This window comes from Mesitornis unicolor, unplaced genomic scaffold (genome assembly GCF_000695765.1).
Source record: "Mesitornis unicolor isolate BGI_N332 unplaced genomic scaffold, ASM69576v1 scaffold565, whole genome shotgun sequence".
NCBI classification, from domain to species: domain Eukaryota; kingdom Metazoa; phylum Chordata; class Aves; order Mesitornithiformes; family Mesitornithidae; genus Mesitornis; species Mesitornis unicolor.
In genome coordinates this window covers 13,179-31,279 of record NW_010183262.1, presented here as the reverse complement: position 1 = coordinate 31,279, position 18,101 = coordinate 13,179, and the positions used below count along the sequence as shown (strand labels likewise).

Below are 18,101 nucleotides of genomic sequence, written 5' to 3'. Positions count from 1 at the left end.
TCCCTTTAAAAAAAAATACAGACATTGTTTCTTTAAAAGGCTCCATCTGCAAATCCCATTAGATGTGCATATAAGGTTTCGAATGATTAATAGTTGCCTGCTTTGCTTTGGTTGGAGGGACTGAGTGCGTGTAGGTTAACCCCTCCCTCCCCTCTCTCACATTTCACTTCACAAACTTGTCACTCTCTCCCCAGCACAGTATTTAAAAAGTGTTTCACTCATGTCCAGCACTTTGCAAGGAAGCAAGCTCCAGGCCTTGGGAAGCAATGCAGGGCAACCACTGCATCGATCCAGTTACTGTTCTGCAGTCAGAACAATGAAGACACTTAGAAGAGTTCCCAAAGTAACAAATCTGCAACAGCATAAAACGCACAAACAAACTCTTGTTTAGGGACGAAATCTATTCTGTAACATTTGGAAGATTTCCCCTCTGCTCCTCTTCTGATTTTGAAGCCTGAGCTGTAACCAGTCACAAACACTGGAGTGTGGACGGGACTGGAAGCCAATGGATCCCAGCAGCAGCAGCTGCATGCGCAGCCCACAGCCTCCTGCCCCACTTTGGGGGTGCCTGCGGAGCACCCATGCAGATGTCACTGCAGCTTCAGGGCTGAACCACTACCCGCCAGCACCGTTCTCCTTCCATCAAAAATCAGATTTTGCTACTTACTCTGATTTCTCAACCTCCTGCCTGGTGACGGCTCCCCACAGTTTCCCCCGTGAGGAACGGGTGTTTGTGGAGCAGCACCCCTCTCGCCAACACTCTGACTGGCATTTCGCAGCAACTGAGGCCAGAAGACGACTAAATCCAGGACTGGCCTTGGGTTCTGGGGAGTCAGAAGGCAGCAGCCCAAATCTAGTGAGTGCGGCAGTGGGTACGAATGAAGATGATGAGGTACCAGCAAATACTACAAATGAGACTGAGAAAAAGTCATCCAAAAGAAAAAAGGAAAACTCAGGTAGGTGACATGAAATCAGGGTTGTGGGGTAGTACAGGCTATAGTATGAGAGCACCAGTAAGATTAGGAATTGAGAAATAAGGCTGATGAGGAAAATATTTGTAATTCTTGACTGGGAAGCTTACACAGTAACAACAGTGAAATTAGATGGCTTATTCTTTGATGACCTCTGGTGTTTGCATTTCACTTCTGCAATTCTTCTTTACTGAACCAGACAGTTCGCTCACCAGCACAACGCACACTTTCTGTAACTAAATGCAAATCACATGGCACACACTGAGCTGAAAGTCCTGGGATGTGGAGTTACATATTGTGTACCTGCCATTTGTCCAAGAGTAAGAGAATAGCAGTCAAAGAGCAAAGATCCCTCATCCTGAGCAGTCTGTGCCAGTTGGAAATGGTATAAGAGGATTTTGACATCTTAATTTATGGTAAGAAGCACAAGATGAAAAGTCTCCCTTTAGATATAATTTTTGTTTGGCCTCACTAAATATTAGATGTTTTCACCTCAGAACAGGAGGTACTAAAAGGTTGCCCAGCTGTGCAATATCCAACAAGGCAGAAAATGTAGACAGCTTTCATTGGGTCATCCCAGCTAAACATCTTCTTTCTGCAGTGCAATATTAAATAATTTCATTCTTACATAACCTCTGATTTTCTGCTGTCTCAAATCCAGATATGTGAAATATGCATAAAATTGTTTTCTCCTAAGGAAGCAGCTGAAAATTAAGATGCCTACATGTATCCATTTGCTATAGCATTCATTCACAGGCTACAGTGTGCTTTTTCCCACAACACTGCTATGAAGGTGGGAATATTTTCCAGTATCCCCATTTTACAGGCTGAGAACACAGCGATAAAAAGATTTATTTATATATTTTTAGGCTTTACAAGTTGGCTATAGAAGAGCCATCTCTAATCCAACTTTCATTTCTCTGTTTTGCAATGTAAACAAGCCTGTATTTGTGCTTTCTGTATCACACCATTAGTCCTAATCTCTGTTCTCTTCCAATACGAGTAGGCAGTCAGGGAACACATAAAATAACTAATATTCCAAACCTCTTTATGCCCAGAATCTAGTTTACTCCCCTCAGTTATCTGTCTTTTCTTTAGAAACCCAGCTTTGTAGAATTTAAGTTCATTTCTCTTGAAAAAGCATGTGTGGGGCAAGAATCCCCCAAAAACCAAAATGCAAAGAGGTTTAAACAAATTTAAAGCAAACAATGCTTTTATTAAACCATTTGCTTGTCATAGGTAAACAGCAGATCTCAGTATACTCGCATTAGAGGGACAGCCTTGTTCTTAAAGAGCTGATTCCAGAGCACTTGGCCCTGTTTTAGGTAGAAGACAAACGTTCCTTCTGTTCCCCATTCTCAGCACTCTTGACGTTGTCCTTTCATACCTCTTGCTGTCCCATATACTTTTCCCCACAATGACACCACCGAAAGGTACGGTGTTTCCTACCTTCTAGCAACTGTTGCTGTCTGCACATCTAGTTACTCTAGTACATGCAGAATAATGAAAACATCCCAAAGGGGACTCCATGGCTTTTCATTTCACTCCCTTCTTCGCTTGCCAGCCAGCAGATAGAATTATTTGATATCCCTCCTGCAAGCTTTTCCTTCCTCTGTCCCCAGACAAAATAAAACAAAGGAGGGGAAAGTCTATGAGCAATTTTATTGTGATTTCCTCACTCTTACAGCAGCTCCACGAATGCAGATGGACATACCACATCCTGACTGTTTATTTTAAGTAGAACATAAGTCTTTTCTTTCCTCTTGAGAATTTTCCTTGACTTCTTTAGAAAAATCTAGGTACCCAGAGCCTTCTCTTCAGGGACCGGGCAAGTAGAGAAAAATACATTGAAATCAATTGAAGACAAAGCTAACAAAATAAACTGGTTTATGTTAGTTGGTGCCTTACTCACCACAATTTTACCTGAACTGCAATACAGATATAGCATTACTGTGGTTTATACTAGTGCGTGCAAAAAGCTTTGGTTCTTGTGAAGACCCTAGTTATTGCAAGATGCACAGTGAAGATCTTGGAACGTGGCTCTTAGCAGACTAAGCAAATAGTGTAGAATAATAGTGCAAAAATAATAGAATAGCGTAAAAATAATAGTGCAAAAAATAGTGTAAAAATAATAAAGCAGCTTGTCAATCTTTAGAATGTTCTTTAGAGCACACACATACTAGAAACATTTTAAAAATGGCTTTGTTATGGCAATACAAGAGTGGCATCTACTACAAGATGGATTATTTGTGGATATTACTTGTGGATAAACATACACACACCCTTCCCTGCCTCCACAGACTTTATTTACTTAGATGCCATATTCAATCCTGACTTCACAGGCTCACCAAGTGACCTGAAGATAGAAGTTAACCTAGCGTTAGCTTTCACAGCTGCCTCTGCTGTGCACCCACAAGCCACAGCCATTAACATTTTCAAATAAGATTTTAATAAAGTTTCTGTCTGACCTGTCCTAAACTGTACCTGTGTTATTATGCACTTGAAGTCCACAAATATCCAACAATAATAATATTAAACACAATAGGATTCAGACAGCTTTATTTCATGTGAATGAATCGATACATAATTTTAGTGAGGTTGCAGTTGAAATGAGAATGTGATAACAGCATGTAATGACTCCCTTGTGTGTCTAACATCATCAACGTCCTTGACTGAAGAATTCTGGAAACCTGTACTAAAACGGGTAAAGCTGACCTGAATTCCTGCCTGCCAACCTTTCTCAGTCTCGCCGCTAACTGTAAAGAAGATTTTCTAAGCTTGCAATTCCCATTTACAGTCTTGGTGGCATAAAAAGCAGTAGGAAAGAGTAGGCAGCAGCAGATAGCAGCAGATAGCCGAGAAAGACAGAAAAGCGAAGTACAGGCAGGTCCCTGATCAGTTCAAAGTGGTCTGGGTGCAGAACGTGGTGTGTCATAGCCCTCCGTGTGCACCCTGCACTGGCCACAATTCCATCAGGAGCCCATTGAAGTAACTTCTGGGTACTTTATCACCAGCTGCCAAATGAACACACTATTTATGAGCTCACGTTACTTGGCCAATGTTCCTGATAGCTTTCAGAATTTTATGTTCTATTACAGCAAAATCTATCAGTGTCCTACCACTTGATTTAACCCCTTAGAATAAATATGCCCTCAAAGTTTTTAGTATGGAGAAAAAAGTAACATTGTGTAGATGCTTTGTGTTTTTAATTTACTTTCTTCTACTGAGGGAAAAATTGCAAACACCAGCAGTAGCTTGCAGAATAACAAACACCAGGTGCATTGATCTGAGCTGTGAATCACCACGAACATCTAACAGGCAGGTAGGGTCCTCCACAAACAGGCATCAGCAACCCCCATAGGTCTCCACCTAAGCTGGTCTCTGAGCAATACAAGTACCCTCTGGGGTGCCAAAATCCTGTATCTGCACAGTGCAGAGTCTTTGTGCCTTTCTCCAAAGCACTGTTTACTGGCTATAGTTTGCAGACCAGTTCAACCCTATGAGGGAGAGTAAATACTACTTCATAAGCCCAGATTCTCATTCAGTTAAGCATAAAGTAAAGCTGTCCTCTGTTGATCAGCTCCAAATGCTGAATTCGGCCCATTGTTTTGCAGGAAATGAGTTGCCCCTTCATACACACGTGTATGTATTAATGCCTGGCACATGTGCCATTCAGGTTCCTACACATATTTTGCTGCAGCCTTGAGGAAAGGCAGCTGTTCAGTTCAACCACACAGTGAAACTGGTTGGGATCCTGGAAGTACGCCTGCATCACGGTAGAGACACAGATCTTCCTGTGATTGCTGAACAGCTTTCCTTTTTAAAAAAAAATTAATAAGAAAACTGACAGTACAGTAGGAAAATCTTTCTAAGCCGATCTGTCCTTTCACACAACATTTGCCATTTTCCACGTTCTGTTGTCAAAACTCTGAAGCAACTAGGCTAAATTTTCACTTTTGGAATATCACAAAACCTCCAGCCATGAATAACCATATGTCTCTTTACAACACCATGTGGCACACAGCCTGGATGACAGGATCCAAGCTACACATCCTGCTCCGGTCTCAGAAATACTTAGCTATTTAAAATTATTCCCACTGCTTTTTTGGAGATGAAGCCTGGTAAAACTGCCCCTCAGAAAGGAAATCCTTCACACAGGGCTAAGTGGTGAGCTCACATGTATATTCAGATTGCATTAGCTAATGTTATCACAGGTTAATTAGACAGAAGTGGCTTTAGTGCCTGCAGTGTGCTACTGGCACCAGAGAGCTGCTTCACCCCTCTGCAGGTCTGCTGGGGAGCAGAGACCCAGGGGGAAGCCCTTGAGATCAAGGCTCCCAGAAGCCAGTGGCAAAGCTCCCAGCAGGGGATCCTCACTTCGAATCCTCCTTCCCCACCACTCTCCCAAAGTCACATTTGTTAGCCTTTAGGAAACAAGTAATGGTGTGCTTGTTCAGTAAGAGAGGAGAATGAAGGGGATTGTACAACTACATGCAAAAGCATGGGGAAAAACTTCTGGGGTTTTGTTTTCATACTTTCCCCAACTTTATCTGGGGATTTTCAAGAACAATGTTGATGCAAACAAGAGAGAGAGAAATGAGGGAAAAATGGAGAGCAGTACAGCTGCAGCATGTGAGACACTGGGCCCTGTGCACATTATCACTAATGGGAGCTATGCTTGATTTCTCTGTTTCCAATGGACAGAGCAAAGATCAGATTAATCATAAGCCTACAGCCACACCTGACAGGCTTTTCCAGCTTCATTACTTTGGAAACCAAAGGGACATCTAGAAGATGCTGATTTGTGTCATGCTCATGCTACCATTTTGTATATGATTTCTATGTAGAAATATTATGCTAGGACACACAGAACTTCACTGCACACTGCTTACACACAAAAGCTATGTAATTAATCCTCAAAATAACAAAAATACCTACGAGCATCTTTAATTCAGGGAATCTAGTCAACCACAGGAGCAAGAGAGGGGAAGGGGTCAAGGAACTTGTTAAACTGACTCCCTGAAAGACCAGCAGTTTGGGCTTTGCTCACTGAAACAAGTGCTTTTTTTCCTTGCATTACTTGGTGACTCTTTACTAGTACCCATTTTAAAAACATGGGAGAAAAAATAAAATTAAGCCAAAAAAAGAAAGAAAGAAGGAAAAAAAGAAAATAAAATTTAAAAAGATTGCCAGTCTCGCACAAAGTCAGCTTGTGTCTTTTTCAGCATAATTGGTGCAGCATCCCTTTGGCTACAGCTTTGAAATAAGACTCTTGATCACATTGCAGCCAAGTGCACAAACAGCAAAAACTTTTTCAGGGCAGCACAGCAACAAGAATGATACTGAGGCCAACCATGCACACAGATACCAGATCTGCTTGTAGTTTTCATTTAGCAAGGATTAAAAGAAACTCCCAGTCTGCAGTATTGTGTGCCAGTTCAAAGAACACTGGTTCTCTGGTGTTGCTTGTCTTACCATGTTCCTCTCCCTCCAATTTCCAGGCCATATGTTAACTTAGGGTGCTTCCTAAGTGACGTTACCTTATTCCCTGCACCAGAGGTCGTCACCAGGCACTTGTAACACATTACACTTCCTATACACAGAGTGCTACTTTTGCTGCCCGCCGGTTGATAATCAGGGGAGAGCAATAGTATGTATAGAAGGAATGAATGAGAAGATGTGGGGAAGGAAACTGTTTAAATGCAATGATAGCAAGGAATGAGAGCTTCCTTTCCATAGCTGCTCATGTCTGACCTTGCAGGCCCATGCCTGAGCATTTGCAGCTTTGACAACACACCCCTTCCCGACTCTGAGCCGTCCCACCTTTGTCCCCTTGAATCCAAGACTGACAACACTGATGTTACGCTGAGCTTGCGGGAGCGTAACACAAACTTCTTAAAACTTCCACTAAGCACTTCAATTAGCAGCTGAAATCAGACCTCTGCAATACACATGTTCACACAGATCAATGTAACTGCAAATTACACAACGTGTGTTTCCTCTTAGAAAACCAGAACTCAAGCAACAAGGCAGAAACAAGCAGCAAAACACGGAAGGAAAGGACAGCTTTCACAAAGGAGCAGCTACGGGAGCTGGAAGCTGAATTTGCTCACCATAACTACTTGACAAGGCTCAGGAGATACGAGATAGCTGTGAACCTGGATCTCACCGAGAGACAAGTACTTCCTGAATCCCCGCCTCCCAGCTTCTTCTTCCTCCCCCACAACTTCTCCCTAAACCTAAAAACCAGATATGTTACTCAAGGGTGTATTTTTACAGTTCTTTTAGAATTCCACAAAACATCTGTCTATTGATACACACATACATGCATACGTCTGCTTCTACAGCTCAGATTGTGGCAAATACATAACTATTTCCTTTTTTATCACCCAGGTCAAAGTATGGTTTCAAAACAGAAGGATGAAGTGGAAGCGTGTCAAAGGCGGGCAACCAGTGTCCCCAAATGAACATGACACGGAAGATGTGGACTCTGCTGCCTCCCCCAGCTCCGACTAGTCCTTGCAGCAATGGAAGAGGAGTATGGTGAAAGTAATTGATCAGAAAGCGGATGCAACACTGCTCTGGGTCAGCTACATCCTGCTTGCAAAACCTGTAGCCCTGAGTCGTTAAAAGGTGTATGATGCTTTGTGTTACAGAGGCAATTAGAGAACACATGGGGGGGAACGCCAAAGAAAAGCATGATTTTGATTTTTGTCTGGATGAATTTAACTCTGAAATTGTCTTACTACCACAGATGTGTGTACAGAATAAAAGCCAACAAACACTGAATACAAAACAAGAGTAACATTGTCTAGGCTCTCAAACACTGAGAAAATGCAGTTAGCAAGTGATGATGCAACCGTATTCACATCCAGACCTTCCCTGGTCACATCTACTCATTCTGCACTTGGGCTTGACAAGGCACATTTTCCTTGTGCTTTACATCAAGAGAAATAAATACTTTGATAGTCATTGCTTTTTCTCGCAATATGAATTGAACACCCGTATGGTTAGGCAGTAGCATTACAAAATAAAAATGTTAGATCAAAACTATATGCCCAGAACTCTGCTTACCTGTTGCAGAAGAGATGGCTTTCATGTTGACAGTCCACGAGGACAGGTGCCTTGTTGATGGTAGGAATTTGCAGATGGAGATTTCTTCCAAGCTTACTGTAAAGCCTGAAATTAAAATGTTATATCTCAATTCCAGATATTTTTTCAAAGCAGTCATTACTGAATGTCACAGCAGGTACAGCAGAAATTAAGCCCACAACACAATAGCTATCACTGCTTTGTTTTCAACATTTAAATCTTTTTAACGAAGGGAAAACTACTCTTTAGTGCTGCATTTCCTTTGGATTTATGGACTCTCTCTGGAAACCCACTGTTTCTTTGTGAATTCAGGATTGTCAGGAGAAGCAGAAAACAATGTTATCTGGAGTGATTTATCTGAGTTTACTGTCTAGAGAGTCTCCTTTCCTTTTTCATTGCAGACAAAACCTCCACTGAATAAATACGTACATGTGTATATTTCAATTACATATAGAAACATCTGTTAATCTAGGTATTGTGTGGATTTGCACTCATGACTTACTGTCTTCTAAATCAAGATCTGGATTTATGAAATCTATAGTTAAGCAACAAATTTAGCCCTTTTTGCAAACTCAACTAAGTTATTTTTTGTGATTTTTTTCTGTGTGTGCACGCAACAGATCAAGTGTTTCATGCAAATCAATAGTATCTGTGATTTTCAAAACACGTAAATGGATTGTGTCTTTGATCTTCTCTGCCTTTTTTAGGGTTTGAGGATACCAAGAAACTTTACTAGTGATTTTAAAAGCCACTAAAGCTTACACAGACAATTGCCCATACTTCTAATATAAATAATATGTAAAAGAAGTTTTCCAATACAGAATCATAAACTGCCATGGCACCATCAAAATTCTTGAGAACACTTCCACTTGATATTATCCCTCCTTTCAGTCGAAATTCGTAGTATATCAAATCAAGAACTTTTAGAAAAGCACATTGTCTGTTTCCGTTTCATCTTTTTATTTAATGTACAAATGCCATATTTTAAACAGAATTTTACAGTAGCATATGAAATTATGACTGTTGAGAATACTGACATTTCATTTTAAATATCTGAAAGGTAACCAGCACTTGCAGCCATGGCATACTGTCTTCCTTCCACCTTACTCCGATGCATTGTTGTTGGGGTTTAACATGGACCGCAGATTTGCCAGATATAAAGTTGCATACGTGGATGATATGTTTATAAAGTCATCTGTGGTTATTCCACTTGTAAAAGACCTCAAAATAGATAAATATCAACTTTTCTTTTGGAACAGAGATGTTTTCTTCTTTGCAAAGAGCTGACTACTGTATCTACAAAGAAAAACCATCCATTACATTCCTACATAACATTTCCAAACTCTATTTGACAGATGAAAAAATGGTCAGAGTATATATTTGTGCAAAACCAAATAAAGAATTTTTAATGAATCGTTTATAAATGAATAAACTTGAGAAGTGAAAATCTATGCAAGGTATTTTCCACTTCAAACCAAACCCAGTAGGTGGAATGGAAAAAAGAGAATCTCTTATTAAATCTATTATGTATTTCACAAACTGAAGATTGAGAATTCCCTCTGTCTTCTCCAGCAGCAGTGAAGCACCAGGGTGTCCTTAATGATGTCTATGCACAGGAAAACAAGGGCCTTGCTTTGCAGGACCCTCCTCACCAGCAGAGGTGAAGGCGCCTTCCAGCAGCTGCTCACCAGGATGAGGGAGCTGTGCCACTGCTCGGCTTCCCGCAGCCCAACAAAACACAGCGCTCCCTGTCCCAAAAAGAAAAGAGGGGAGAGAGGAGAGGAGCAGCTCGTTTTGTGATGAAAACTTTTGGGCTCTTGGCTAGCAACGTAAACTAAAATCAGCTCCTCGCCCAGAAAGAAGGCTAATAAATCTTCCCTTTCAAGGAAGCTGTCAGCAGCAGTGTATTGCATCCTAATTCACTTAAAAGCTAGTAAATGGGATCTCAGTCTCTACTCGTAACTACAGCCCCTAAACAGTTCTTGCTCTGGCCTTCCAGAAATAAGGTACGAGTCACCTGTGAGATCATTTTATGCTTAGGCAGTTTCCTCATGAAAGCATCTGCTTATTCTAAGACTTTAGTGTTTTGTGAAGGAACATTTCACTCCTGACATCAAAGCACTTGACCCCTGAACCTCTGGTGCCAAGAATCTTTCAGGCAAAGTCTGTCGTCTGGGAGCAAAATCTCTGATCCGCAATTATTTTTCGCAGAAATACACATCAGGCTTTATTCTTCTCACAGGAGGGAAGTACGCTACCTGGAGATGTTTGGCAATGCTTCCCATGCCTGATTCTCAATAAATAATCTGAGCACACAGTCACCCACGTAACACTGGAAGGGTCTGGCAGGTCTTTCACAGGAAGCACATGCAGGCAGAGAAGCAAGATTTTCCTCCCATATAAGGCCAGTGCAAATAGTCCACAGGGAATGGGGATATCTGTATAAGCACAAAACTATGTGCTGTAGTCCTTTATATCCGTGCTGCCTCTTCTAAATACAGGAAGAGAAGCACTTTCCTTAGATTTTATGGACATTTTATCTACCTAGCCAGATGCAAACATAGCATAGGCCCTAATTTGTCTTACATAGTTTCTGTATCCCGAGACTCCTCTGTTGTTAGCCCTCAGTTTCTCTGTATCTTCCTACAGCATTAAGCTAGGGATTTTTCCAGTCGACAGACTGTTACTTGAGACAACTGAAAAATAAAAGCTAAGAAAGCACGTACTCAAGTGAGTGCACACTCAACAATGTCTTAAGACAGGCCCACAACCTCGCTAGAAAAACTTTAGATGGTGCAGAACTTTTAAAAATCACTGATTTTCAATGCCAGCAACACCATCAACCACCCACACCTCCACTCCCCCCACTCCCTCTGGCTAAATCAGCTTAGTAGAGATCAGGAGACTTAGTAGCAATGGTACGACTTCAGAAGACAATGCTACTATGAATTCCTGATCTAGTTTTCTAGGTGTTGTACAAATACCATTGCATGTTTTTTAACTGAGTAAGCTGCAGATCTAGATTTCTGCGATGAGCTATCCAACTCCTGCATCAATAAGGATTTACTCATTCGGGTTTTTTAATGATGTCCTATGTTATATGATTGAAAGGACACGGATAAAGGGCCTTCCAGCAAAATACATGATTCTCTATTATTCAGTCTTGACAAATTTCCTTGAGGAAGGGGATTGAATCTTGTACTTTGAGACAACAAGGTAGTAAAAAAAAAAAAGCAGAACTGCAGGACAGATGAATCTATGGTAGTTAGCTCAATGCCCTGCTAAGGTAGAAAGGAAACACTCCAAGCTTGCTGGTTTTGTTATCGGTACTATATTGCAAGGACAAGACACGACTTGTCTCGAACGAGGACTTGCTCTCTTTTAGTTTAAATCTGTTGCCCCTTGCAGGCCCTGCAAAAAATGACTCTGCTGCAGGTATCCCTCTCTCTGTGAAGAAGCCCTTCTCTGTCAAGATTGCAAGCTGGTTGAAAGGCCTAAGGAACAGCTACTTGCTCATAACTGCACTTTTCACTGAGACTGGTAATAAAAGGTGTCCAATAAAAGCATGATACTTCCTTTTTCATAAGGTATTACTTAAGTGGATATGACTGTATTTCATTATGGAGACAGCAAAGCAAAAAATTAGAAGCAACAGCTCCGTCTTCCTTGCAATACTTTTTAAAGCTGCGGCATATCTTTGCTAATGTTTTGTTAAACCACCTGCTCATACTTTTCCCTGACAGTGTAAGAGGCAAATATTGTGGAGGGAAAGGTTGTGCATTCCAAGGGTAAAACTGTTTGAATTGGCTGGCTGTAACTCAGAGAAAAGCTGTGATAGCTTCTACATCTTCTCCAAAAGACTTACTGCAAGGGTCGAGAAAACAAGGTGTTAAGAGAGAGTAAGCAAGATGCATCTAGTGGCGGTCTGTCCATAGGATGTGCTCACACAGAACCCCTGCTCTTTGCCAAAGACATTTGTGGCCCTTCTGGGGTGGATAATTATTCCCTTCCCGCTGTGCACAAATCTGAACCAGTTACAATCACACAACTAAACATTCATTACCTGTCTTTCCTGAGACAGTTTTTTCCTGTGTAGTAGGTACTAAAGTTGTGGAATATGGACAATATCTCTATCACGTAGGCTATCTAGGACCAGTATTTGCGGGAGGGAGGCGGAAGAGTGGAGCTGAGGGGAAGAAAGAAACTGGAGAATGTTTTTAAAGATTAATGGACAGACGTGGCAATATATATTTGGGATTGATCAGTGGCAGGGTGAATAGGACTATCATAGTTCTACTATTAGGGCAGTGTATCTTCTAGAAAATACATGCTGAGGCAGCTCCTTAGACCAAACCAATCTCAAGGTGGTGGTAGAGCTTAATACAGCCAGTATGGACTAAGAGAATACGCATTACCTTTTTGAAGCTGTAATAATTATGTCACGATCATAAAATCCAGCCAGTCTTAGGACGAGGACAACAGAGGAGTGCAGACTTTAGCAAGTCTCAGAGAACTCTAAACCAGCCTCAGGAGTCTGTGGCAATCACCATTTTTCGAAGCCTGAAACAGGTCTCCATCTTTGAAAAGAAACTAACAAAGATTTGCCAAAGGAAAATTTTTACAAGTCCAAAAGGGCCTCCAGAAAATGGTCAAGGTTAGTGTTTGGTGTGCTTCTCTCAAGTTTCCTATAAGGTTACGCTTGACTGCATACTCTCCGGTTAAACCTATAAAGTCACTAATAAATCCTAAGGCAATTTATCTTGCAGAGGAAATGAGAAAAGGCATTCGCTCCTCACTGAGCCAGCTGTCCACATTTGGGTGGCAGGCATATGGACTTTAAGAGGTTCCCTCTTTTGACATTATAAAGATAAGCAGTTGCCTGTCCTGCCCCAGAGGCGGAGGAGAGCTTTTAAGGTTCTGCAAATCTCTTTGGGATTAAGGTGAAATGACACCAAATGACCAGCTAAAAGTTTTATTTCAAATATAAACGACTTGGGCCTGGAGAAGGTAAACAATCTGAACTTGGAAAATGTAAAAACGTTGGCAATGCGGGTTCTTACGGGAAACCTTCATAAGAAGAAGGAAAAGAGACAGGAAAGGGATAAGGAGAGATATCACCATCCTTGGCTCCGACGCGGGAGCTCCCCGGGTTTGTGCCCTTTACAGCGCCCAGACACCCTCGATCCAGTCAGTCACGGCCCTCGAGGACCCGCGTCACCTATGGCCTGCTGCCCAGGCGCCACTGGCGGGGTGGTCGTGAGCCCCTTCCCCAAATAAACTGCGACCCCTGGCACCCTGTACCCTCTGCCACCCTCTTCCCGCCGGCCGCTTCCCGCGCTTTCACCGCTGCTGAGCAGAGCTCGCAGGAGCTGCCCGGCCGCAGTGCCCGAGGCAGGCATTAACCCTTTCAGTCTCACCGCAGATGGCTGAGCAGTGCGGGCACAAGGCCTGCATAACCCCAGTCATCCCCCAGATTGGGAGCTCTGGAAATGAGCAAAGGGAATCGCTCCTCTTCCAACCTGCTACTGCGACACATGCCCAAGAACTCCATACAATGCCACCAGATAGTAGTCCCAAAATAAATATCACGAAAACAATGCCAACGGCGAAGGAAATCTGTGAAAAAACCTGGATGTTTCTTTTTCTATATTTAATAAGCTGGAGAAGCAATTCATAAAAAAAGAAGTAAATGCAAAGATGCACAGCACCTATACATAGGTATTCATATCTAGAGAGAGAGTGTGCACACAAAAGATGTTGGTATGTGATGACTTCTGGAATTAAGACGCATCCAATCTGACAGCAAAAAATCAACATCTGTATTTCACAAAAACCCTATTAAACCCCCCCCATTAAAAATCTTATTTCTTTAGATAAAAGCAATTAAGTTGGCATTTCAACTCTTTCTTATGTCCTTAAATTTATAGAGAAACAACACTGCAGCACCCTGTTTTAGCTGTTTAGAGCATAGCTATCTCTTCAAGATGAGTTACACAAATCCTGGGTAGCCTGTGTGGACTTTCCAACATTCTGGCCTCTCCTCATTGCTCTGCATTAGGCTTTCCACTGGCAGCTCCTAACCACATTTATTACTGTGGTAAGGTGGGTCTGCAGAGATGCACGACAACGCCAGCCTGAGCCCCTGTGACTGGAAATGCTCTGGATCAGGCCTAACAAGACAACCTAATTTCACTGAGCAATGAGACAGAGAGGAGTCCCTCACAGGATATGGCTGTGTTCTGTCAGACTGTACACCTTGGCCAAGACATAATCTAAATCTTTAGTTTTAGAGAGTTACTCTCTAAACTGTTGCATATTCGGTTTCTGCATATCCTTTCTCATCAAGCTGTATGGTTAGAGTTGGAGAAAACGGTGCCAGCCTCGACAAAACACACAGCTTGCGGTTATGCCACAGGACTGTTGATTGATACTGTAAGCGCTGCTAGAAGAGTTATGTCTGAATCCTCAACTTAATGATAAACAGGCAAACATGCAATAGCCAACTGTGCACGTGCACTAAAAAGATGCAAGCAACCTATGCCTTCCAGAGGAAGCAAGCACTGCTCTTTGATTAACTGTGCAATATTAGGAAATAGTGTAGACGTCCCAGATAACATGTCTAGATATCCCATATAGTCTAGAATATCCTATATTTTTTGTCTACTCCCACTATCTCTATAAAAGCAATTGTAATACTGCTTTTTCCATATTCAAGATTAATAGCTATCTTTTCTAGACCTAGCTGAGAGAAGCGGGCATCTTGCACTAATGAACAAATGACGCAGCAATTCTGACAACAGATACTTTAAAGCTACTGAGTGTTGTCTGTATAGATGATCTGTGCAAAAGTGGACAGAAAGGGAAAAATCTGGTGACGTCCTGCAACTCCTCTGGTTGGTGTTTTCTTCTTGCCGATTATGAAAGCAATCCTGCAATTCCTTTCAGAATTAGAAGCTCTCCCTTTCCACCTCCTAAGGCCAAGTATGACCATGTCTTCCTGGGTCTAGGGGTGTGACACCAAACATTAATCTCTGCTGAGATGCTGCTCTGCTGTAGAAACAACAGTTTCTGTCAATGTAATGCAGAAAAAAACCTAGCCTGCCGTTTTCCTCTTTTCACTGGATACACCTTATCACATGGCTAGGAAAGCCTAATGTTTTGTTAAGGAGTGCAAAGGTTAACACACACCAGATGGCAGAGAAATGTATTTATGTGGAAAGTAGTGTTCAGCTGAAAATACATCAGGCTGGAAATCTGAGGAAGAACGATCAGAGGTTTCTCAGCATTTTACATAGAAAAAAAAACCAAACCTGGTCTGAATGCAAACCACTGAAAGTCTTACTGCCTCTTTACGGTCTCTAGAGCTGCCGTGTCTCATGGAGCATCATGTCTTTTACCCAACACGTTGGTCTATGGGCAGCTTAAGAACTTGCATGTATATGACACACTGTGGAGACACCTAAAGCCCTCCTTTAGGGCACTGGGCTAGCTGCAGAGCTGCTCACGGCTGTTTTAGCCTTACAAAAGGAGTCTTGAAAACTATGTGCCAGTGTTTAGCAATGAGTAGATTTTTACGGAGAGTGAGCCATTATGACTGACACAAAAGCAGTGGACTTGGGGGTGGCCAGAGCTCCACTTGATCACCTTAATCTCATGCCTCTATTGTCACCAAAACCAGACTTCCTCCCCTCCTAGCCAAGAACTCCTGTGCTTCCACCTTTCAATAGTCTTTCACATTCCAACCACTGGGAAATAACTCATCTCTTCCCACTCACAGATGGAACAGGTTCAGGACACAGATGCCATGGTGCTCCTTGCTCCGCACACAGGGTGCTGGAGGACACAGCTGCACCCAGAGCACACGGTGGCACATGGGGTGCCTGATTATGCACGTTTCTCCTCCGGTTTCTCTTCCAACCTCCCACCCTGTCCCGAGCTCATGAGGACAGTCCAAGTCCCCATGTGTACAGTCCTCCTGATTGGGGGCATGGTGTGACTAACAAACCTAACCCTTCAGTTCGCACCCTCTGGAAAACAAGAGAGCCCTTTTAGGAAGCACTTCACTGCCAGAGGTTTTGACTGGGTCATATTATACATGAGCAAAGCTTACAAATCCTACTTCCAGTAGAATTTCCTATGCACAGATGGAAGCTCACACAATGGATCAGAGCAGCTTGCAGAATAGACACATAATTTTTCAATTACCCTGCTTTCTTCCCCCACCTCTAGCAGTGCTCATATTAAATTTCATCAGCCACTATCTGATATTTTGGGTAAATCCTTTCCCTTGAGGAAAGTGTACAGCCCCTTCCAGAAATATTATATGTCTGTGCTAGTGACTGGACTCTGAATACTGGATCCACCCAGCACTTCTGGGCAGATAGACAGGAAATCCATTTTCTTCCAGTGATTGCAGTAAAGGGGCTTCTGTCTGACTGAAACATGTCTGGTGTGACTGTAAAATAATCTCAGCATCAGGCTATCCCTTTCGGACTATATTTGTGAATTTTGATGGGGCAATTTGGTCACAAACTAGTACACAGGAGGTTCAACTTAAACATAAGAAAATCTTCTTTACTGTGAGGGTACCAGAGCATGGCCCAGGCTGCCCAGAGAGGCCGTGGAGTCTCCTTCTCTGGAGACATTCAGACACCTGGATGTGTTCCTGGGTGATCTTCTCTGTGCTATTCTGTTCTGGCAGGAGTTGGACTGTGTGGTGTCCAAGGGGCCCTTCCCACCCCAACCAGGCTGTGACACCATTCTGTGAGTTTCCACTTCAGTACTGGGTGCAGACAGGTGTCTGCAGCATCCCACACTGTGCCACACTGGTTTAGTTTCTACATGAAGGGAGGATTTTCATACAGGACCAGACTTTTCCACCACTGCTCCCTCCTCCTACAATATCCTTTTTTAAAAAAAAAATATTTTACACAAGTGTAAGCAGCTGGTTGTCTGGAAGCTCCTTTGGGAGTAGATTGCAAAGAGATAATGGGAGCGAGTAACAAAGAGGATGTTGACTTCATACCATGGAGGTATGAGTCATGTTTCTCTCTTTCCTTTTTGAAGAAGAAAAAGCTTTTCAAACTTCTCTCAGTCATGCCAAGGGCTTTGGAGCAGGAAACTAACATGTGAATTGACACGCTTTATTACAGCTCTTAATTTTTAATTCAGCAAAAGATCCTGATGCCCCATGTTCATACCCCATGATAGTAAGTCACCCAGAATCCCACATGCAGAGTATTTCCTACACATGGGAATTTAGCACCAGGTGATTGTTAGCCCAACAATGCTACAGTGAAGTTGATGGTGGTACAGACACCAGAAAAGGGATTGTTTCCTCCTTTCAATACTCACCACAATCATCTTTACAGTATTATACTTTCATCTACTTTTCATTCTGTAACTATTCTATCTATTCTATTTCTATATTTCAACCCTCATCTCATGAGAGATGATCAAGAGAAGTTATGTAACTGATGAGGATCTGTGCACAGTTTCCAATTCAGAAAAAGAAAGATCTATCAGGTTAACTTCATTGGGCCATCCACTTTCCTCAGCTGCAGGGAGGGAAGAGGACAGACCTCTGGTCCCAGTGTCAGGGTGACTAACAAATCTGGCCAGGAAGTTATTTTCCAGGGAAAAGTAGTATCACTGTCCATGATAATTATTCTCAATTGTTTCTGTATGAAACTATTCAAAAAGGAGATTTTGGGGAAAAGTATAGCTCAAGAAGCTGAGCTTCGTGGAAGTGTTGAGATTCTGTGCTTAGGTCAAGTTCTGCTTGCACCCAAGGTCAGCCTGACTCTTCTTGCCATCAGTGTGACTATTTTAGGCTAACTTCAGTCTATGCTTGTGTATCATTAGCTGATTTTTGCTCAAGGAATCTAATTTAATGTACTCAGACCTACCTGAAGATTTCTTCGTGAACAAGCCCCCCAGTTCTAGCGGAGTTGTTCACTAAGTCCAATAAAGTCATAAGGGAAACAAATTCAGTGGAAAGCGTTCCGAGTCATTTACCCTTTGCAACTATTCTACTCT

General features: G+C 42.3%; 1 protein-coding gene across 1 annotated transcript; it reads left to right on the top strand.

Moving 5' to 3' along the window:
* The first annotated feature begins 505 nt into the window (after positions 1-505).
* MEOX1 (mesenchyme homeobox 1) lies at positions 506-7,487 on the top strand. The gene is made up of 3 exons (XM_010184048.1): positions 506-956; positions 6,978-7,150; positions 7,365-7,487. Exons 1-3 carry the CDS (start codon positions 506-508, stop codon positions 7,485-7,487), a joined length of 747 nt encoding a protein of 248 aa, XP_010182350.1.
* The last annotated feature ends 10,614 nt before the right edge of the window (positions 7,488-18,101 follow it).

Bases quoted from the DNA above. Each gene is read 5' to 3' on its own strand.
- MEOX1 (XM_010184048.1), top strand. From the start codon at position 506: ATGGATCCCAGCAGCAGCAGCTGCATGCGCAGCCCACAGCCTCCTGCC. The intron at 957-6,977 runs GTAGGTGACATG...GTTTCCTCTTAG, and splicing joins AAGAAAAAAGGAAAACTCAG to AAAACCAGAACTCAAGCAAC. The intron at 7,151-7,364 runs GTACTTCCTGAA...TTTATCACCCAG, and splicing joins TGGATCTCACCGAGAGACAA to GTCAAAGTATGGTTTCAAAA.